The 22,540-nt window shown below is 46.6% G+C and overlaps 1 protein-coding gene across 1 annotated transcript; it reads left to right on the plus strand.

Annotated features, from left to right (window-relative positions):
* Positions 1-4,201: 4,201 nt before the first annotated feature.
* Positions 4,202-18,797, plus strand: DOLPP1 (dolichyldiphosphatase 1). Its single transcript, XM_017810154.1, has 8 exons — positions 4,202-4,302; positions 12,855-12,955; positions 14,555-14,639; positions 14,899-14,998; positions 15,847-15,945; positions 17,231-17,359; positions 17,892-17,981; positions 18,427-18,797. The coding sequence occupies exons 1-8, from the start codon at positions 4,227-4,229 to the stop codon at positions 18,461-18,463; spliced, it is 717 nt and encodes a 238-aa protein (XP_017665643.1). The 5' UTR covers positions 4,202-4,226; the 3' UTR covers positions 18,464-18,797.
* The last annotated feature ends 3,743 nt before the right edge of the window (positions 18,798-22,540 follow it).

Below are 22,540 nucleotides of genomic sequence, written 5' to 3' on the forward strand. Positions count from 1 at the left end.
GGCTTTTTAAGCTGAGAAATTGTAAATTCCTAATCAATCCAATGAACAAAGACTGTTTTATTACAGCTTGATGCTTTTCTTTTCCTTAGCCTTTTTTGCAAGTAGGGCACCGCTGCCCTCCCAGTGAAGGTAAATAGGAATCTGCCTCGGAAACTTCCACAGCTTCTTGAGCATTGAGTTCTCCCTCTCTGCCCACAGCACTGACTGGGCCCTGCCCCAGCCAAGGCTGTCTGCCCAGACAAACTGGTTTTATCTTTACTGGGATGGATGTTTCATTTCATTGCTGCTCTTTGTCCCTCCTCAGTCCCAGTGTAGTTCGAGAGGAAAGGCAAAAAGGGGTTCGCAGGAATTGCAAGGAGGGAATTGCAAGGACCAGTGGGTTCAGAGGAGTTATTCCTATGGAAAAAGCTCTCCTGACCTCAGGAGTGGTGGTCAGTGACCTGCTGTGTTCAGCTCCTTTGGATCCAACCCTGAGCAGGGGCTTGGCTGCTTCCACTGATCCCAGAGCAGGGCTCAGCCCAAACGGTGACTGTCTCGGACTCACCTGTTTTGCTGGGTAGAGTAAAAGGTTATGTCAGAACACCTGCCTGCCCTCTGGCTTCCTGACATCCCTAGAAAATCCTTTCCCCAGCATACTGCATTTAGCAAAGGAAATTCTTCAGCATTAGTAGCAGAGATACATATTCAGGTAGAATCCCTAGAGATGAGACATTTGCCTTTTTATGATGAACCCTTATTCTCAAGGGGTTAAATCAGTCTGGGCTGACACTTGCAAGATTTTAACACTGATGGGGATTTAAAGTGGCTTAGCAGCTCTGAAATAAAATCCCTCAGTAGTTTCTGATGCTTAAACAGAATTTAAAATATGCATGACTTTCATTTTTTTATGTGGAGGTTGTAACAAGCTTCACCAGTGGTTAAAGTACATACTCAGTACTTTAGTATGTATGTAGAGACTACGCCAAATGGCTTTAGGAGGGTCTTTAGGATCTTTAAAGCACATTAATAAAAAATTATGAGGAAAAATCTGCCTTGTATCTACAAGATCAGTGTGGCTTTGAAGAGCATGACTTGTGCTGTCTCATACAGGGAGGTCGGAAAGCAGGATTTTATTTACCCCTCTTCAGTAGAACATTCCTCTGCCATATCTGAAACTAATGAATGTAAACTCGTGCCTATTTTTTTGTTGATTTCCTAAAGGTGTAAAAATCTGTTCTTGTTTTGCTTCTATCTTTTTTTCTTTGTAGCTAATTTTTTTTTTAATATCTTTAATCTTAGGATGTGGGCATTACAAGTCAAATAAAACTTTCCTTCATTGACTGTGGTTTTTGTTTCTAAATTTCCTAGCAACACGTGCTAGAAACTTAGTCTTTGGTTTCTAACTTAGGTGACAATTGTGGTGACACCTTTGGTGCTAGTGATGGTATAGAACAAGGTTTGCTCTTCCCAGAGTTGAAATTATGAACTTAAAGTGTTTCAATGTAAACTTAAAGGGTTTGTTTGCATGGGGAGTTTTCCATGGGTCTACTGACACATCCATAGACTAAGCAGGCTATAAAATAAAACAGCTCCTGTGCTTTGAGCAGTGGTTGGAAACTATGGGGTTTCATTTTTCAGATTTTTCTGTGGTGGTTTGGCTGTGTTGGGGTGTGGTGTGTGTAGAGTAGCAGGCTGTGATGAACTGATAACAGGAATCCCAGTGAAGAGCAGAACCTCTTAAACATCGTCCCAGGTTCTTGTAGCACTTATCAGCCCCCCAAACTGCATGAGAGAAACCCAGAGCAAAGCCTGTGGGTTGGTATCAGAGGGGCCCATCTGCTGAGCAATGCAAGAAACTCATCTTCTTGCTCTTCTGAGGCAATTACAGTAGATTTAAATACTCTAATTTTCAGACGATACAGAAACCAGAGTGAATCAGATAGGCTGTTTCTTCCACAGTGATTAAAATTTCATCCCTGTGCTTAAAAAGAAAAAAAACCCCTGAGCCTCTGTTGGCATTAATGCAAGCCTGTCATGAACTCTGATGTATGCAAATAAAATGTTCACGGAGTAGGAAAATTTTTGTCTCGCGCCACACCCTGATCATTAGTTGAAAGAGTTAAAAGGAGTTTATCTCAGTTTCCATGGAGTCAGACTCCACACTCATTACAGCTCAGGAGCAGCTCTGTGCTTTCTTATGCTGAGGAGCAGAGCAAAGGCTGCTCCTGTGTATTGACACTTTTTTCTCCTGTTCAGGAAGGAGTGGGTGAATACGGCAATGAAGCCCACAATTTTCAGTACTTGTCATGGTACATAGATCAAATGTAATCCACTCTGCCAGCATAACTCTACATTCAATAGCTTGGAAAGGAGGAGATTTATTTAACCTGAATAATGAAAGCAGTAAATCACTCATGCTCCCTCATAGCAGTCTTCTGTGATGAACTGAGCTCCTGCAGTAAATATTTGCTCTTTCTTTCCAAATAATAAGACTTTAATGCTGTTTTTTCTTCTTGCAATGCCAAGGAGAGTGTCAGCTTGAAGAGCCTGTTGAGTTTAATGGGATACAATCATAATTGAAGCAGGTATATTATAACTGCAGGAAAAGGAGATTTCTCTGTGTTCTGAAATCTTACTTTAAGGCATAGAAATCATGGTCCATGTGCTTTCCTGACACAAATTAAAGGCATGACCCTCTGCCTGTGTTTATCACTTCTTGCATATTTATTTTTCTGTAAGTTTTATTTTTTAAAATTGAATTAACTTTGGTGGTTTGGTCTGAAGGTGGATTTGCCTTCTGAAAGCTTTTCTGTGCAATGCTGCTCTTGTACCTCACTTTTGCAGTGCAGCACTGTCTGTGTCCTGCTTTTCCTCAGGCTCCCCAGGTAAGTTTTACCTCTGGGGTCACATATGGGAATATCCCTTTGGCTTGGTCTTCAAAGCAGGTGATTTCAGTAGTTAAAGGTATTTGGGGACCAAAAAAAGGTGTCACCTGGACCATGTGTTGCCTGGCCTTTGCAGAACCTTTAAGGGATGTACCTGATTTTCTTCCAGGGTTTAGATAGTAGGAAGAAATTGTTCCCTGTGAGGGTGGTGAGAACCTGGCACAGGTTGCCCAGAGAAGCTGTGGCTGCCCCATCCCTGGAAGTGTCCAAGGCCAGGTTGGATGGGGCTTGGAGCAACCTGGGCTAGTGGAAGGTGTCCCTGCCATGGCAGGGGGTGAATTAGAGGAGCTTTGAGGTCCCTTCCAACCCAAACCCTTCTGTGATTCGATGACTTTATTCTAGGCTTTTATTTTCACGTGTGCATATTCACAGGGGAGGTGCTCGTTCTTTACAGAGCTGGATGTGGTTATAAAAAGCCATCTTCTTCTTAGTGTTATTTAAAAAAACCTCAAATAAATATGTATTTTCAATGGAGCTTGGACCTTATCAGTGAATCACTCCTGTGTGGTGCAAGTAAAAATGTGCTTGGGGTAGCACAGTGATGCTGCAAGGTGGAGGTGAATGTAGTAATACCCTTTTAAAATGAACGATTCTAATTTAAAAAACACGTATTTTTTAATGTGTTTTTTGTTGTTTTGTTGCAGCGACTGAGGGGGCTGCAGGAGCAGTGTGAGGGGAGCCCGGCCCAGACATGTCTCCCTCAGGGGTGTGAGGAGAGCCCAGAGCAGGACCCGCCGGGGGTGTGAGGAGATGCCTGGCTTTTCCCACTGGGGATGTGAGAGGTGTGAGGGGAGCCCTGGCTGTCCCCGCCTGGGTGTGAGTGGACCCGGGGCTGTTCCCACCGGGGTGTGAGGGCTGTGAGGGGAGCCCTGGCTGTCCCCGCCGGGGCTGTGAGGGGAGCCCAGCCCGGCCATTTTCCCGCCGAGCCCCCGCCTCAGCGCCCCGCGCCCGCCGCGCCAGCGCCGCCGCTGATTGGCTGAGAGCAGCCGCCAGTGCGAGTCGCTGATTGGCTAATCCGCACCGCCCCTCCGGCCAATGACGACGCGCTCTGCCGCCCGCCTTTCTTCCGACTGGCTGCGCCCCTCCCTGTGCCCGCCCCCTGCTGGGCAGCGGTGCCGACAACCGATTGGCTGCAGCGCTGCCCGGGCCGGGTGTTTAATTGGGCGGTGCTGGGCTGGCCGGCGCCTCACCTGCCGCGCGCCGCCATTGGCCCGCCGCTCCCCGCGCCCCCGCCCATTGGCCGCACCGCCCCTTAAGCGCGCCCCGATTGGCCGCGGCGGCCCGGCCCGGTATCCGGGTAAGATGGCCGCAGTCGGCGAGTGCTCGCTGCCCGCGCCGTGGCGGCCGGTCTCCCTCACTCACGTCGAGTACCCTGCAGGTAACGCTCCGTTTCGCCCCCGCCGGGCCCCCGCGCCGCCCCGTCGGCCCGCGGCGGGGCCCCTCCCGCCGCCCCGCGGCGCTGCCGAGGGCCGGGCTCGCGGCTGCCAAATAGTGAGCCATTGAGCCGCGGCGCTGGGGCGGCGGGTTGCGCGTGCGCGCTGGGGGGCGGCGGGGCGCGCTGCCAGATTGTGAGCCTCGGCGGGAGCGCCGCTGCGCATGCGCGGTGGGGGGCGCCGGGATGGGGGGCTGCGAGGGGGGGGCCCGGGGAAGGGCCCGGGGAAGGGGCGGCTCCGTCCCGGCCCTCCAGTGCCGCCCTCCCGGCTCCACACCGCCTCCTGGCCCCCCCTGCAGCCCCCTGGCCATGTGTGGTAGCCCCCGGCCTCGAGGCGAGGGTCCCACCCATGTTGTGCCGCTCCCCTCAGCAGCGCGGTGGGGTCGGTGTCACCTCCCTGCCTCCCGTGTTGGGGGTCTGGCGTGCTGTGACACAGGGACAGCGGGCTCTGGGGAGCCTCGTGGCACCCCAGGGAGCGGGGCCATGGCAGGGTGGTCTCTGTCCCCGGGGTGGGTTCGGCTGCCAGTGGGTCTGGGGGCTGTGAGAGGAGTGGGGGTGGCAGGGTGTCACTGTCCCCAATGTGGGCTTGGCTGCCAGGTGGGTCTGGTGGCAGCGCTGGGAGTGGGGCAGCGACAGGGTGGTCCCTGCCCTGAGGTGGGCTCCGATGCCAGGTGGGTTTGGTGGCAGTGCTGGGGCCAGGGCAGTGGCACCGTGGCCGTGTCCCTGAGATGGGTTTGATGGCTTTTCTGGGAGCACTTGAGTCAGGGAGCGCTGAGGGAAATGCCTGGAGGACTCCAGGCACAGGGTGTCCTGTGGCTCAGCTTGTGGCAAGGTGGGTTTGGGGCCAGGTGGGTGCTTGAATACAGGATGGGCTGTTCCAGCTGGGACAGGTGTGATCCATAAAGGTCCTGTGCCCCTGGATCCCTGTGGTGCTGCACACCAGAGCAGCCTGGCCCGGGTTGTGGTGGGATGAATCCCTGATTTGTCACTGTGCAAGAGGAACCAGTCTGTGTTCAGAGAGCAGCAGCATAAGTGGTGTCTCATCAGTAACTGTGGTCCTTTGGAGCTCCCCTTCAGGTGCTTTGTGCTCTGCTGGTTTTAAATGCTTGTAGATAATAAAAAAATGAAGTGTCAGAGTGTTAGTATTGAACATGTGCTCAAAATCCCACTTTGGTGTTAACACTATTTCATTATTTCCAGCTCTCCCAGTGAGTCCCCCCTAACTTGCATTGTGCTGCTGTATGTCCTGTTTCAAAGGCTGAATTTTAGTTCCTGATGAAAGCTCCTCTCAGTAGTGCAATTCCTAAAGCTTCTACAGTGCTTAGGGATCTTCTGGATTGAAAGTGCCCATTTAGCCAGGAGACTTGAAATGTGACAACAACTGAAAAGATCTGGCACTGGAGATGCATTATTTCTTGGCCCTCCCTCTCATGGCTGTTTTGTGGTTTTATGAGGTACTTTATGTGAAGTACTGGCATTTCCTTTTCTGGCTTGTATTTTCTTTCACCCTGTACACACTTCTGCCATCCCCCTTCTCAAATATGTTAATTTTACAGTTTGAGGGAGATGGGGAATAATCTTCCCAGTAGGACTGATATATTCACCTCTGTATCTCATCTCCTTATCTGAACCTAGCAGAATACACAGAGCACATTCTGTGCTCCATTTGTTGGATTGGTTTGGGAAATGAAGGTGGTGGAAGTTGTTGCACAAGGGTTATCTGTCAGATCTTGAGCAATGTGACATAACTCGATTATTTTCTCTCTGCATTGAGAGTGTCTTACACTGGGAAAGGGAGGAGATGATTGTGGGTGGGGGTAAATCAGCACTGAGATGAGGGTTATGTGTGGATGAGGATGGACACTGTGGCAGGGCTGGACAACCCTTTCTATGGAGAAATTTTTCCTGCTATCCAACCTGAACCTCTCCTGGCCCAACTTGAGGCTGTTTCCTCTCATCCTGTCCCTTGTTCCTGAGAGCACAACCTGACCCCCACCTGGCTCTGCCTTCCCTTCAGGGAGTTACAGAGAGTGAGAAGGTCCCCCCTGAGCCTCCTTTTCTTCAGGCTGAGCCCCCCCAGCTCCCTCAGCTGCTCCTGGTGCTCCAGACCCTTCCCCAGCTCCATCCCTTCTCTGGACATGCTCCAACCCCTCAGTGTCTTGTTGTGAGGGCCCAAAACTGACCCTAAGATTGGAGGTGGTGCCTCACCAGTGCTCAGCACAGGGGGATGGTCACTGCCCTGATTCTGTGCCCACACCATTACTGGTACAACCCAGGTGCCATTGGCCTTGCCCACCTGGGCATAGATGGGCTTATGTTCAGCTGCTGTCAAACAGCACCCCCAGGTCCTTTTCCAGCTTTCCAGCCACTGTTCCCCCAAAATGGGGTATTCCATGGGGTTCTTGTGATCCAGGTGCAGGACCCAGCACTTGGCCTTGTTAAGCCTCATACAGTTGGTCTCACCCCTGGATCCAGCCTGTCCAGATCCCTCTGCAGAGCCTTCTTGCCCTCCAGCAGATCAAAATTCCTGCCCAACTTGATGTCATCTGTGAACTGCCTGAGAGTGCTCTCCATCCCCTCATCCAGATCATTAATAAAGATATTAAACAGAACCTGCCCCAATACTGAGCCCTGGGGAACACCCCTGGTTTTAGAGGTGTTGCTGGATTTATCTCCATTCCCCACCACTCGGGGCCCAGCCATCAGCCAGTTTTTTACCCACTGAACACTGCACCACCCAAGCCATGGATGTTCTGCAGGAGAATGCTGTGGGAAATGGCTTCAAAGGCTTTACTGAAGTCTGGGTAGACTACATTGTGGTCTGAAAAAATGACTTGCAGTAAGGTGGTAGGTCTGATGCTTTTACCTGGATTTGGGGAAAGTGCTCTAACTTTATTTAGAAAGCTGTTTACGTTCTGCCTGTGTACAGCTTAAGTCCAGGTCCATAAAGCTTCTAGATAATGTATATTTATAAAATAATGATGTTGGCAGCGTGCTCAGCACTGTGGAGTTAATGTGGCCTCGTGCTGCTGAGAGGGTCAGAACGAGAAATAGATCCTGCTTTTACCAACATAAATTATTAAGCTGTCTTGGCATGTCATGCACTGCTGTGTGGCAAAAAGCTTTGGCTCTTGGCTGATCCTGAGGCTGCTGAGCCTCTGTGGCAACCAGCTCTTAAAATCTCAGGTCTTTAAAGACTTCCAGCACAGAACTGCTGCCACCCTGGCTTTCATCTGCCACGAGTGACAGTCCCGCTCGCTGTGAGCAGGTAAAAAGCTGTCACTGCTGATTTGTGCCTGCCACACAAAGCCTGGTTTTGGGCTGCTTCTTGTAAATGTGAAGGGGAGAGGTGTCTCCAGAAGGGTGCTGATCCTCCCTGTCCTGATCTAGTGTTTCCTTATCAATAGTGATACACCAAACCCATCCTTACTGCTTGTGTGGCTGCACAGCTCTCCAGGGCTTTCTGTGATGTCCACTTTGAGCAAAATAAATGAGAAACAACAGATGATTGTGGTAATCAACTGCACACTGGTTTGAGGAATGGGATCTTGGAGAGCTGAAATACTGCCCTTAGGGAATGTCAGGATCAAACACAGGGAGAAGAAACCAGCCATGGCAGTGCTGCTTGAGTGTGCTAAAGCATGCTGCTGCAGAGGACAGCCTGGAAAAATGTCAGCCTGGTGCTGCTTTCAGAATTTTTTGATCCTGAAGCTTTTCTTATCAACAGTTGTACTTTGGTGAGACCAAGGGATGATCTGGCAGTGCTGGGTTGCTGGCAGGTAGGCAGGAACAATCCTTCTTCTGTATGTCCTTCCAGTAATGAGCTGGTGATTGCATCAGAACTGTTAAATCCTTTGATGGATGTATAAAAGCTGTATGTCTAATTGCTCTTTGAATCCATTTCCGCTTTGGATCTCACAGTATCTTTGGCACTGAGCTTTGCAGCTTAATGTGGTTGTTGTTTCTTTTCTAAGTCCACTTCTCAGTAATTCCATCAAACGCTCTCCTTCTCATGTGCAGTGAGAGGTAACAATTGTTTGCTGTCCATTTCTCCATATAATTCATGACTTTATGGAACTGTTACATTCTCTGCTTTCCTTTTCAAGCTGAAAATCTGAGTTATTTGATGTTTTCTGAATGGCTGCTGTCACATACTTATCTTTGTCCTCTTTCAATTTGCCTTCCCTGTGTGTGCTCTCCCTTTTTAGCTGTGACACCAGAATTGCATAATAAATTTTTGTAGTGCTGCAACAGTAACTTCTGTTGTGCTCTTAAAAATGTCCTTCTTGCCTTTTTCACTGCTGCAGAGCACTGGATGCTACTCTGAAGGTATTGGCTCACACTGAGTCTGAGGGATTTTGTTTGATAACAACTGAACTAAATCCTGTCATGTCATGTGTATAATTAGGGTTGTTTTTTCCCGTATTCATTGCTTTGCATGGGATGACTTTGTGCTGCAGGCTTAAAACTCATCTTCAGGAACTTCCTGTCTGTAGGGTGAGTTTCACTGGAGAAACATTGAGTTCCTGGTTTGTTTGGGTTTTTTAATTACTATTTGGAGAAAAGAAAAAAACTTCCTCTCTTCAGTGCAGCTGGGATTCTTAAAGCTCTGGGACTTTCTGGACCTCCTCTTCTCACACTGGACAAATTCTTTAAGGAGACAAACCTGATCAGACCTTTTATCTGCAGAATGACAGGGAATCTTCCCGTTTTCCCAGTTGCCCAGGTTATTTCCTACAGCCAGGCAGAGCTGGAGGGGCTGGTGTGCAGAATTACCCCAAGGGTGAAGAGGTGCATCAGAGCAAAGGTGCTGGGGCTGTGTGGGTGCTTTGGCTCAGCAGTTTGTGTTGCTGTTCAGCGTCAGCACGTGCTGTTCCTATAGGAATGTTTGTTCTGATAACCCTCCTGTGATTCTGTGCAGGGTGGGAGCTCACAAGTCAGGGCTCATTCCATAGCTGAGCAGTATCTCTTGGAAGAAGCAGATCCCACTCTTGTTTGGCTGCTTTAATGCAGAGGTTTATGTTTAATCTCCCTGCAGAAGTTGTGTCTGATTCCTGCCTTTATGCCATAATTTGAAGCCTCCTGAAGATATTTCCGCTGTCCCACACGTGCAAGCTGAGGAAATGGCTCTCTTAGAGCATGAATATTTAGTGATATAAATGCCCATGACACACGTACACCGCGTGTTGTCTGTGCAACTTGCACACATGCACTTGGCCAAGAACACACGACCAGCAGCAGGGCCACAAATAGACGCTTCAATAGGAAGTGGTGGTGGCAAAGCTCAATCTTGTGGTAGGATGTGGTTTGGGGGCTGTTGATTCACATTTTTACATCCTATACAGGTTGGGCTGATGTGGTGGAGCTCGGATATTTCCACCGAAAGAATGCTGGGTAAAATGTTGAATTGGAGCAGAAGTAGATGCTGAATGAAGGCTGAAAAAATAGCCTTGTGTGTCTGAGCTATGTATAGTGCTGCACGTATTTATCTCTTGGCCGCCCAAAAATGAGCTATTGCCTCCTGTATTTTTGCTTTTGGAGCTCCCGAGGATGTCCAGGGAAGGCTGGACTTTAAAAAAAGCAGAATTTAAAACTAAACAAACCTCAAGGTATACATTAAATAGATTCTCCTTTTGCATTTTTGCAGAGGTTTTGTCTCTGTTCTTACCGGTTGGAGGAATTGCTTTAAAATTCCCAAGCTTAGTAAAATAAAGGAAAATTAATCTTTATAAAAAAAAGAGGGGGGGAGTGCTGCTTGCTAGATCTTACTGGACTTCAAACCGTGGCTCTCCTGCACGTCTCCTTTCCCTGGGAATAAGTCTGGGAGCGCACTGGAGCGTGAGAGGAGATGGGAGTGACATCAGTAATCAGGCTGGGAGGCCCCCGGAGCTCTGTGCGGTGATCAGCGCTGGCCTTTCTCTCAGAGCTCACTCTGCCTCCTTCACTGGGGATTTCCACTCATTTCGGAGCTGGTTTAGTTAATGCAGCTCTGCCTGGAGCTGCTGATCCAGCGAGGCATTTGTGGGCTGCTGGTGTAGCTCCTTCAGATAGTGCTCAGCTATTTATCTGCCTCCTCCCCTAGAAAAAGTGGCTTCAGGATGTGCCTGTTTAATTGCTGTTAGCTACAGTAATATGAAGTATGATTAATGCTATCTGTTCCGCTCTAAATGGACACCTGAAATGTTTGAGGAGCTTTTGTGTTAAGATTGATAAAGGACTTGGTGCTTGCAGGCAACATCTGGGAGTGATGGTTTCTGGTTCTGCACTCTGGGACTTTCTGGATCTCCTCTCACACTGGACAAATTTAAGGAGAGAAACCTGGCCAGACCTTTTCTCTGCAGAATGACAGGAAATCTTCCCGTTTTCCCAGTTGTCCAGGGTGTTTCCAGGCAGAGTTGGAGAGGCAGGTGTTCAGAATCAATGGGAGTTGTGCAGTCTGGGTGGTTTGATTTATTGGGAATGTTATCATGTGACATAACAGAGGATCATGAATTTGGTACTGCTGGTCCTATTTAAATTAAAAGACTACTTGCTTAAGTATTCCTCCACCATCTGCACAAAAAATAGAATCCCCCAAGAAGATAAATAATTTAACTTGGTTTCTACTTGACAAAATTACAGCTTCTAGTCTGGAAGTGCTGAGTTTTTATGTACTGTGGGTTAACAGAGTGAATGATCTGAAATGTGGTGATTCCTTGATGATGAGCTCTCTTCAGTTGGTAATGCTGAAAGTGAGACTATTGGAAAGTATTCCTAAGGCTTCTGGGGTAGTTTGATTGTCTGGTGCTTTGTCTCATGAATTCCTTGAAGAAGGGATTCGTTTTGTTGAGAGTTTCTGATTTATGTAAAACCATAAGGGGCTTGATTTTCAATTGCCAGGTAACTGATCCTGTCGCATCCTCTTTGTGCTGCCACAATCCGTTGCTGTTCTGCTTTGGAAGCATTTGGAACCCACCTGATGTGAGGCAAACCTGCCATATGGTGCAGGAAAAGTTTCAAATTCAGAGTCTTCCGATGCTTCTGAGGTTAAAACCAAAATAGAACCTCACTTCAGTGAAAGCTCAGTGTGCTTGGGTATTTTGTCCTCCAAATCTTCCTAATTTCACTGGTGCAGACTAACACTCCTGCTAGTAATCCTTGCTGATGCTGTTGCTGGTTCCCACATCTAACCTAGAGTCTGGGATTCCAGAGGCTTCCGTGCACTGTACCTGGTGTAGCCACAGCTATGTGGCAATAACATCAGCAGCATGAACTTTGTTGTAGCAGGGCAATAACTTCTTTATCAGTCCCAGCACTGAGAGGCTGAGGTTAAAGTCCTTTCTGCCAAGTGCTGCTTTAAAATGTGGGTGCGTGGGCTGGGGAGACTCAGTATCTTGCAGTGGAATTGATCTAGGAATGAGTCCAATGCTCAGCCTTGCAGAGGCATCCTGTTTCCTTTAGAGAGGAGAGAGGAAGGATAAATTTGTGTGGAGGCTGATCCTTTTGTGTTTAGTGATGGGATGGAGAGGATCTGGTCTCAGAACCAGTACACGAAGTACCCATGTCTTTGGTTGCTCTCTGGGTTCATACAGTGGGTTTGTGGTGACTTCTGTCTTTAAAGATTCTCAGGTAGACAGTTCTCACTCTTCTGATATGAATTGCTGATCTTGGAGCAAAATTATTCTTGTGTTTCCCTGGAATTCGTGCTGCCATCTTCTCTCAAAATGCTTCTGTGTGTGTCCCTTTTCTGGGAAGAGAGGCAAGAGAAGCATGGATCTAAACACACAGCTGCTCTTTACTGTTGCTGCCCGCTTCTGTGTCTGGGATCATTCAGGGTAAAGTTTTTGAGGGATCTTGTGACCTCTTGTGAGGTCTCACTGCTGCTCCCTGATTCTCCCTCGGGGACAACTAGACCATTAGTTATTTGGTTTGGAGGCTCAAAGCCCCTTCTGTGTCATACAAGTGGGCTACTGGTTAAAAAGGCAGAGTCTCCTTTATTTCCCTGTTATCTCCTGCTCTGTTTAGCTATTTATTTCCTCCCCATTTTGCTAATGCTAGTGTTCGTGCAGACACATGGTGAGACAGATTAGGAAGCTGATCCAGCTGAAAATGAACCCATTTTAGTAAGGGAATGGGAAAGGATTTGTTTGGGGAGTGTTTGCTGGTAATTGCTGGCATAGGGAGGCAAAATGAATGACGGGGAGGGAAAGATGCTGCCTCTTTTGCAGCAGCCTGTGCTTATGTTGGATTGAAGTGCCTCTGGGCCCACACCTGTGGTCATTGTTGTAAATTGGGTGGCAGCAAACTCTGCTGAAGGATGCCAGGCTCCTCTCATCCCTGATTTTGAGCCTGCATGTGAGCACTGCTGTCTCCTTGCCTCGGCTCCTCCGGGTCACTCTGCAACCCAGGTTTGCCCCTCTGCTCCCAGTGATCCAGGGCTCCAGCTGGGCCATGCTCTGGTGGCAGGCAAGTTACCTGTGAAGTTCAAACTGATTTGTGTCTCTTGTTTGTTTCCCCAGGTGATTTCTCTGGTCAGCTTTTAGCTTATTTGAGTCTTGGTCCAATATTCATTATTGTTGGCTTTGTAACACTCATCATATTCAAGAGAGAGCTTCACACGGTGAGTCCTCCTCTCCCTTCCCAGCCTCTCCTTATGACTAAAGCCTCTTCCTTTGTCACCTGGTGCTGCTGTGTTCACACTTGTTTTTCTCTCTTTAAAGTGCAAGCCTAGGTAAGGCATCTTCCTGTCACAGAACAGCAGGAGACACTTAGCACCAGTACCAGGTTAAAAGGCTGCTCAGCCTTTGCTGATTTCTCTGTTGCTCTGTGGTGTGTTTTGTACATGATCTGTCCAAAACCATCGAGGGAGATGTCTGAGGAAGTAAAGAATGCTGTTTGCAGAGTGGGAACACTCCCAAGATCCAGTAGGATCATAGCACTTAGTAGGTTCCTGCAAGCTGGGCAGCATATGTGGGAAATGGTGTGTGTAACTCAGGAGGATGTACTTTCTTAGAACTACTGAGATGGAAAAGGGGATACAAAATAAAACCTACAGATTCCCAGGGGAGTGGATCTGTCTTTAAGGGCTGCTTCTCAACTGTAAATTGAATACCAGGGACTGAAGAGGCTTTCTTCTGTCTGAATTCTCGTAACACGTAATGCTTTCTGTCTGCTCTGAAAGGTAGTTGGGAATCAGTGTCATGGATAAACTCTGTATAAACCTCTTGTAACATTTACCCTCAGTAAACAGATAAAATAGGGGCCACTGAAAGGGTTTTGACAGCAGATTTCTAATCCAGGGCCACGGTGTCATGGGAACCAGTGGCTTGAGGGACCTGGGAATGGGCCTTCTGACTAGGAAAGGCAGCTGTTAAGTTTTGGCAACCCAAAAGTCTCTTGTTGACCCAAAAGAGAGAATGAGCTGGAGTAACTCTTGAACAGATTTATGGGTTTATACAGGGACTTGTTAGGTGTTGGTAAGGAGACAACTGCGGAGGTTGATTCCCGGTTCTTCGTGTGGGAAGTCACCATTGAGCTGGAGAGAGACACTGCCTGACCCGGGGCTCAGGATATGGAGTGAAAAATTCCTTTGTCATCTGGAATGGGACCGAGTGTTAAGGAGGCAGAGTGTCATCACCAGCTGGGAATCTGATCACAGCAGCAGGACTAATTTAGGGAAGGTGTATGGGCTGTGGAATTAAAGAGTAAAAATAAATGCTACCAGCCTGGCTTAGCTCAGAATGTGAATCCATTTTGAACTGAAGACAGCAACTTCAAGATGAAAATAGGCATAGAGGGAAAAGACAGAAAGCCTAAAAAGTCACCTTTATTTTAAGCTATTTACCCAAATAACAGTGTCTGCACTCCCCCTGTTGGTCATCCGGAAAAGCCAATCCCCAAAAACCTGCCCTGTTAAAAAATGCCACTTTCTACACTTGCTGGTGGAAATGTCCTGGCAGAAGTGCTGTACAGTGTCATTTGTGTCTCATTCTGTGTCATCTGCTGAAAAGCTGCATATACACAAAGTTTTGCCAAATACACAAAGTGAGCTGAAAAATAAGTGCTTTCCTTCCTCACATAGTGAATTTGGAAGCTGTTTTAACTCTAGTAGTCAAAAAAGAAAATTAGAAACATAATGTTTGGGGTTTTGTCAACAGAGAGAGCCTGGTAAGTGGAAGGGTCTTTTAGAGGGGGTGACAGAGCTGTCTTGCCTTCACAGATCTCTTTCTTGGGAGGGCTGGTGTTCAACGAGGGAGTGAACTGGTTAATAAAAAATGTAATCCGGGAGCCTCGGCCGTGTGAAGGTAGGGACTGGACCGTGGGTGTCGTGGTGTCAGTGGAGTTCTGAGTGGAATGCTGACTGTGAGGGGTTGGAGGGTATTTTCCCCTTTGCCTCATGTTGGTTTTGGATGTAAGAAGGCTGGTAGAGCCATCTGAGCAGGGATGTGTCCTGTGAACTGTGTGCACATATTCCAGCAGAGTGTTCTGGCTTCGCATCTGGAGTGTTCCAGCTGCTGGGTACAGAGTAGACCTTGACCATACTCTTTCTTCTTCTCTTCCCAGAAGCCCATTCAACAGTGACCACAAAATATGGGATGCCGTCCAGCCACTCCCAATTCATGTGGTTTTTCTCTGTCTATTCCTTTCTGTTCCTTTATTTAAGGTAAAAATTCCAAGTCAGGTTTTGGCTGTTAATATGTTGAAACACCTGAAATATGTGTCCCCCTTGCCGGGTGCCACTTGAGTGGGATAAAGGAATTAAATCTGAGGCCCTGCACAATTTACTGTGGCCTGGGTGGATGGAGCATGTCTGTCTCCGTCTGAATGTAGGGCTGGAGTTACCAAGGCTGAAAACTGGAGGGTGTGGGTGGGCCTCCTTTTACCTGTTGGGGTACAGGTCTCCCAGTTTTCTTTTTCTAAGCTGTGATGATCCCCCAGTGTGAGGGAAGAGGGGGAGAATAGGGAGGAGGAAAGAAGAGCTGCTTTCTCATGTGTCTACTCAGTTTCTCAGTGGGGTTGTCTGCAATCTTTTAGGTAATATCTGTTGCCCACTTGCATGACCTTTTAGTTCACCTCCCTTTTGAAGGACTGGGTTTACATGCTGTGCTGTGCTTTCCTGAGGTTCCTGCTGGGGCATGGCTCTGCCTTGTGGCTCCACGTGTGGAGGAAGACAAAACTCACAGTCCCTCCTGGCTCTGTGGGTGATGGAGGGACTCTGATGTCTTGGCTCCCTGTTGCATATGCTCAGCATGTGCCTCTCACACCAGTTGCAGTAACTGTGAGCATTCTGCCTTCCATCACAGCAGTCCCTGTTGACAGCTGGAGAGGCACACGAGTGGCTCTCTGGCTGCTCTGTAACTGCTGCCATGGGACAGGTTGCTGCTGGGATGGGGTCGAGCTGCCCATGGCCCCACTGGAGTAGGGCTTTCCTAGGGTTCCCGAGGGAGTGAGGACAGAGGTAAGGCCTGCTCAGCTCCCTGCCCTGTGCTAATGGCTCTCCATCTCTTTCAGAATGCACCAAACAAACAATGCGAGGTTTCTGGATTTACTATGGCGACATGTGCTGTCCATCTGCCTCGTCACAGTGGCTTTGCTAGTCTCATATAGTAGGTATGGAGCAACTGTTTGTCTTATGCTCTCATACAGTCCCGTGGCTTGTCACAGCCCTGTCATTCCTTATCCTGCTTTTCCGACCTGATTCTCGACTGCGCTGTACAAGTCGGAGCTTTATGGAAGTCGCTTTTTTGCCACGAGACCCTTCCAATAAGCAAAGGTGCTGCATGTGTGGTGCTTCACAGAAGCATTTATAAACCCCCAAATCAGCTGAGCTTGTACCAATTCCCTATGGGCTCCATTCCTATGCTCCAGCCTCACTGCCTCACCCTCTTTCCAGCACTAATCGTGGAATCATTGCCCCATGCCTTGGCACAGCAGCCTCTGCAGCACATGGATTGCTACAGTTGATCAATCTGATTGTTTTGCTTGAGCATTAGTTAATCAAAACATTTATAGCTGTTTGACTTGCAAGATTTGTATTAAGATGAATAAAGAAAACAAAACTTTGATCATGTTTTTTTTCCCCCTTTAGTGGATTTAAAAAAACAATTATATGCACACACCACAAATACCAAGTGAGCTCCAGGGACTGGAAAACAGACAAATTCAAGCTAGAAATAGGGCCATGTCTTTCACAGGAAAGTAATTACCTGTTGACACAGTTGACTGTACACTACAGCTGATTCCTTATTACTGATTATTTTAAATTCATAACAGGTATGTAGTCTAATTTTAAAAAAAAAATCGGAGGAAATCAAGTGGCCTGTGCTAGGCAGAGGGTCAGATAAGATGATCATAATGGCTTTATGATATATGGGTGAAAAGAATTTTGAATGTAGCTTGTGCACACGGATAGCAGGCAAACAGTGCAGCTTTCCGGATGGCTGCAGTCCCAGAGCTGTGCAGCCTTCGTGCCTGTTACGTTGGAGAGCACCAAAATCACAGCAGAAATGCTGTCCATGTTCTTAAAAGCCTTCAAGCCCCAGTTTTGGTGGCTTGGAGGGGACTTACCTTGTTACTGGCTTTGGAAGTCTCCTGGGGAGGAACCAACAGTAACAGTTCCTCACCTGATCAGGATAGATGAAGAAGAATGTGGAGTGTTATTGAGTTAAGCTCAAAGTAGATGTGCTCTAAGCTGAAACTGCTGTAGCAGGGAAGAGTTTTTCCCAGTTTTTTTCCCCCAGTATTTTTGCCAGCTTTTTTTGAAAAAAGATACCCACTTTTAACATCTGCAGGATAATTCACTCACAGCATCTGTGAGTCCAGTGGAACCTCAGCTCTCGAGCCTTGCCTCCTTTTGTTTTAAAGCCTGTCTGGTGACTCTTCTCTTCCACTGCAGGGTTTATTTGCTTTACCACACCTGGAGCCAAGTCCTATATGGAGGTGTGGCAGGAAGCATTATGGCCATAGCCTGGTTTGCCTTCACACAAGAGATCCTAACTCCTCTCTTCCCGAGGATAGCTGCGTGGTAAGGCTCTTTATTCTGTGCGGGCTTGTTACAGATGTTAGAAATGAGAATTCCTGGGCTCTGTCCCAGTTTTGCATACTGACTGTTGTGTAACCTACTTGTTCCTCCATGTTTTCTTGTGCATGCTTATACAAAGGATCATATGTCCTCGATTTAAGGGTGGGGAAGAGAGGGAATTTAATCAACTCCTATGTTTGTAAAGCCCTGCTAAAGCTGAGAGGTGTGGCAGAGTGCTGGAGGAGCTTTGCAAGCAGAACAGACCTTTCTTAATGAATGTCTAATGACCTAGTAAAATTGCAAAGCCATTTACATGTGATATAGTCTGGAAATATTGTATAAGGAAAGAAAAGAGCTTTTGATTAAATGTAATGAAGAATCTTTTTCCCAGCCTGAAGTGATAGGATAGTACTGTTAATTCTGGAGCATATTTTGTGCCTTTTTCTTTTTGTTTTGGTTGTTTTTTTGTTAAATCAAAATCATGGTGGAGAAAGTCTAATTATTTCCCCCTTTCCCCCACTTTGTCTGTTTTCAGGCCAATTTCAGAGTTCTTTTTAATCCGAGACACCAGCCTCATTCCCAACATCCTGTGGTTTGAGTACACAGTCACGAGAGCAGAAGCAAGGTGAGTTTTGTTGGGGGATGGAGGAGCTGTTGCTGGTTTGACTCGTTAGATGCAGTTATTAATTAATTTTCTGATATGTAGCCACTGCCGTGGGTAGAATAGCACAGAGTAAAGAAAAATACCAAGTTGTGGGTTAACAGCTGCATCTGAGAGGTGAATCTAGGGAGTGTGGGACTTAAGAATGTTTCATATAAGCATTATTTCAGCTCTCTGGTGTTTGCAGGCAGTTGTTTATAATGCTGTGTACACTGGAGATGGGGTGGATGTTTAGGACTGGGAAGGACTGATCTCCCTGTAGGGTATGTCGGGCACAGCTTTAGTTTTGTGTGGAGCCCAGCAGGGCCTTCCTTTAATCCTCCTGTGTTTTCCCGCTGGTTTGGTTGGTTTTATCCCCAGTAGGGGTGGTGTCCCCTGTCTCACCTGTTCCCCCGTGTTGTCGTTGCAGGAACAGACAGCGCAAGCTGGGAACGAAGCTCCAGTGACGCGGGAACGCGGGACCAGAGTTTTAACGGAGACAGACAAGAGCAGAGACCTGGGAGCAGCAAAGGAGCCTTTAAACAGACGGACCAAAGGAACAGGCAGGGACCATACCCAAAAACCTGAAAGCCTTTGCTCTGCTTTAGCAGCTAAGCTGGATTGCTCCCTGATGCATGTGGGACCGTGCAGGAGTAGAAGCTCATTTCCAACACAGATGCACATTGCCGGTCGAATGTACCATCCTGTCTACGTCAGGGGAGGGGGGAGGAAATGCCTGGTGTCGTGTTCGGGGGAGGGAAAACCAAAAATGAATCCTTTCTGTGACTTTTTTTTTTTTTTTCAGCATGAAATATACACACTATTTATTTATTTTTTTAAACGGAACTATTGTTTTTGGGGCGGGTGAGGCGTTGATTGTGTGTTCTGGTTTTTTTGCCTTTTTTTTTTTTTGTTCGGGTTTTTTCATTTTTGGAAGAAGATGACAAAACTAATCTCAAGTGGATCATGTTTAAGTAGGGCTTTTAACTCTTACAAACTTCTTAGGAGGGAGGGGAACTAGGATGGGGTGACCTAGATGGAAGGGAGAGGAAGACTTTCCTTTCTGCAACCAGTTTGGGAGATCAAAATCAATTCCAACTGCACTTTGTACAGACAGACAGACAGACTATAAAGATCTGATTTTTAACACTAGTGACAGTTCTGCAGGGAAGCCTGCACGGATACCAATTAAGGGGAGTGTGTGTGTAAAACAAAGGAAAAACACAAATATACTGACTCTTATTTTTTTTTCCACTGCTGCTCCTGTTGTGTAATTAGCAAGAGTGTCCTTCTCAGAATCTCTTCTAGGTGGCAAGATTATCGTACATATCTCACATTTATTCCATCTCTTCCTTTATACTTTTATTACCTCAGGGTTGCTGTGATCTGTACAGCTTTTGTTGTACTGAGAGTGCTGAGGGCACTGGGAAGCCCATTGGTTACAAGCAGTGCTGTGCTCCAGCAAGAGTCAGCCCAAAGCCTTACAAAATTCAGTTGCTGGTCTCTGTCTTAAGCACTGGATTTTTAATTTTTTTTCTGTTACAGTTTAAGGGAGGGATTTTTAGGAACGAACACAGTGACAACCATAAATGAACAAGGCAAATGACTAATAACTAGCTCAGCTGCTCTCTGAACTATTCCTTGAAGAGTCCTGTTAGAATCCAGCCGTGAACTCCAAGTAGGGAACTTGTAACTGGCAGGAGCCTCTGCTAGGACCTCAGTAGCTTGATAGGTGGGGGCTCTGCAGTTGTAGCCTTGAATGCTGAACTCCTGCAAGCAAGTTTTGCTTTCCATCCTTCTTCCATTCCGGTTCTCCGTCTGGCCAATGGGCTCTCTGGATGCTGTGTCTCTGTGGGAGTGTGCCTGCCATCTCTGTGTGCTGGTGATGCCTCCCACCTCTGTGACCCATGAGTTCACCTGGCAAGGGCTAAACTCCAAGTGCTTCAGGGCTGTGCATGGACACTTTCTGTATTTCTAGTATATGATGCAGCAGTTCAAGTGTAACTACAGAGAAGTATTTATTCAAAGCACAATTGACTTGAACTTTCACAGATAAAAGGACAGCTTCTGAACTGGCTCAAAGGTCATCGGTGTGCCTTCGATGCAGTCATGTGAGCAGAGGTAAAATGACTGTCACATCTCGGTCTTGCTGCCTGTTTTACTATTTCCACTTTAATCAGACTCCTGCATTATAAAGCTGCTTGAAGTGAGATGTTTTTTTCTGTTCATCTTGCTTATTTATTTTTTTTTTAAGTTTTCATCTGTGCCTGTTGCTCTAGGAGTTTCTGTGTTCATGTGGAGTGGGAGGTGCTGTTGGACAACCAGAGTGTTAACTGTAGAAAGGGTCCTGATCCAGGAGATCAGGAATGAAAGCTGTTTAAATTTCTGTGTTTAAATACCTATGGGTAGTAAATTAACTGTTGTCAGTTGTTACATCAAGTATATATATATTTTTTTAAGAACTGTTTAGTATTTGCATAACACGAGCATTCCTGTAACATCTGAAGGACCCAAGCACTGGATCTGCTTTGAAGGTGCATCATAATAAAGAGGCATCTTGCAGCTTTCACAAGGACATTTGATCTGACTTAGACCAGCTCTGTTAGGATGAGACAGGACATCAGACAGGCCCTGTGACATGCTGGTACCATATGTTTCACTCTGAAAACTGGTACTAATCGCTTGTGTCTTTCAAAACTGTTTATTTTCTCTTTCTGTCTCTTGTGAGTGAACTTACAAAGCCAGAATGGAGATCACGGCTCTCTTTCCCAAGGCCAGGGCTGAAAGAGAGGATTGTTTCAGGAGTGGCTTAGCACTTCCCCAGCCTCTCGAGCTCTTATGACAAACTGCTGGAAAAACTATCTATGGAAGCACCTATTGAGAACTAGAGCCACAGGGAAGAGGGTTCATCTCCTCACGGAGAGCAGTGTAGTGTAAAAAGCTGTTCCACTTCATGTTGCCTTCAAACCCAAGCTTCCTACAGTAATTCTTAAGAGTGAGGGAGAGGAAGAAGAGCTCTTGTAAGACACTGTAATAAGCTCCCCTCTGTTCTGTGAGTTGTTTGTAATCTGCATCTTCTGCCTACTTTTGCTGTACCTTTTCAGAAATCTTTGCAATACTTGATACAGTAGAAATTCCTTAGTGATTCCATGGATTTTCTTAACTAAATGGTGCTGTGCAGGAAAAAGATTTGAGCTCTGCCTTATTATCCTACACTTGTATGAAGTCTCCTGCCACTAGTTTTCTGAAATGGAATATTTTCTTTGGAATATGTGGCTTTGCAAGCAGATGCTTTCTATTCCTCCCCTGTACTCCAGGGGGCTGGATAGAGATAAGACAATAAAAAGGAAGGTGACAGAATGCTGTGGTTCACTGTTCTTGCTGTCCTCACACAAACATCCTCCCAATGAGGGCAGTTATGTAACTTCTGCAGTGTCTGAGGAGATTTAAGCCTTTTTGTAGCACTTATCTGTTTATTGTGTTTCAGTTTATTCAACAAACGGTTCCAAACTTTACATGACATGGATCCCTTTACCCAAACAGGATTTTAACACAGCTAACCAGCAAAGCATGCAACACTACCAGGCTGTATCAGAAATTGCACTCAGACCCCAAGAGTTATCCGAATGTTTTCAGTCTATGAATTCCTTAAATTATTTGTTCCAAATCGGTAGCTTTTCTGGAGCTTTAGTTTCTTGTACCTTGTTTGCCTTTAAGACAATCTCTTGATAAAACAATCAGAAACAGGGAGAACAGTTTTAAGTCAACACTGAAAAAATTTAAAGGCTATGAACCAGAAGGACATCACATTTTAGAACTTGTACAATAAGAAAAGACTTTTTAAAGGAAAAACCTTGTAATGATTTTAGCAGTGTCCTTTCAAGCACTCCAAAAATCAGCTTCATTCATCAGAATTTCAGCTCTGTGTATCAGTAAGGATGCATTAAGTGGGTTATGAATCTTGTATCTCTTTCAGTGGGACAGTCTGCTCCTTGCAGCTGTGCTCTGCTGAAGCTAGTGGGATATCCAGATTTAGATCCAGGATAGATCAATCCCATCTTCTGAGGTACAGTCACAGCAGCACATGCTTATGCTTAATCTTTAATAGGCACTTTCCTTGGAGAGCCTTCCCCCTTTGAGACAGAAGTGAAAAGGGCCAGTCTCAAATACTTCAGTGGCACTACTTGTGCTTGAAGGCATTGCAGACATGGAAAAATAACTCATCCCCTGGCAACAGAGGCTGATTCAGTATGGGGGCAGGATTACTTTGGCAAAAGAGTATTTTTACCACGTAAAAGGCTCCATAAAACCAGATGTAATTCTGGTAAGGTTTGATCTTTTCTGTAGTTATTTACACAGTCACTTAGAGTTTGATAATACTGAGTTATCCTCTTGCAGTTTTCTGTCTGATTGATACAGAGGAGTTGACAGAGCAGAGAGGTGTGTGCTTGCAGGTTTGTAGTGCTCCTATTCGTGTCTTGAGGCTGTCTCACTCCATTCAGGATTCTTCTAAAAGATCAACTAAACCCATGTAGATGATGTAA

This window comes from Lepidothrix coronata, unplaced genomic scaffold (assembly GCF_001604755.1).
Source record: "Lepidothrix coronata isolate B3197 unplaced genomic scaffold, Lepidothrix_coronata-1.0 Scaffold28, whole genome shotgun sequence".
Classification (NCBI taxonomy): Eukaryota; Metazoa; Chordata; class Aves; order Passeriformes; family Pipridae; genus Lepidothrix; species Lepidothrix coronata.

What these genes read in the sequence shown, in the direction of transcription:
- DOLPP1 (XM_017810154.1), top strand. Translation starts at nt 4,227, where the DNA reads ATGGCCGCAGTCGGCGAGTGCTCGCTGCCCGCGCCGTGGCGGCCGGTC. An exon ending in TCAAGAGAGAGCTTCACACG is followed by an intron (nt 12,956 to 14,554) that starts GTGAGTCCTCCT and finishes TTGCCTTCACAG; the next exon opens with ATCTCTTTCTTGGGAGGGCT. An exon ending in TTCCCGAGGATAGCTGCGTG is followed by an intron (nt 17,360 to 17,891) that starts GTAAGGCTCTTT and finishes GTCTGTTTTCAG; the next exon opens with GCCAATTTCAGAGTTCTTTT.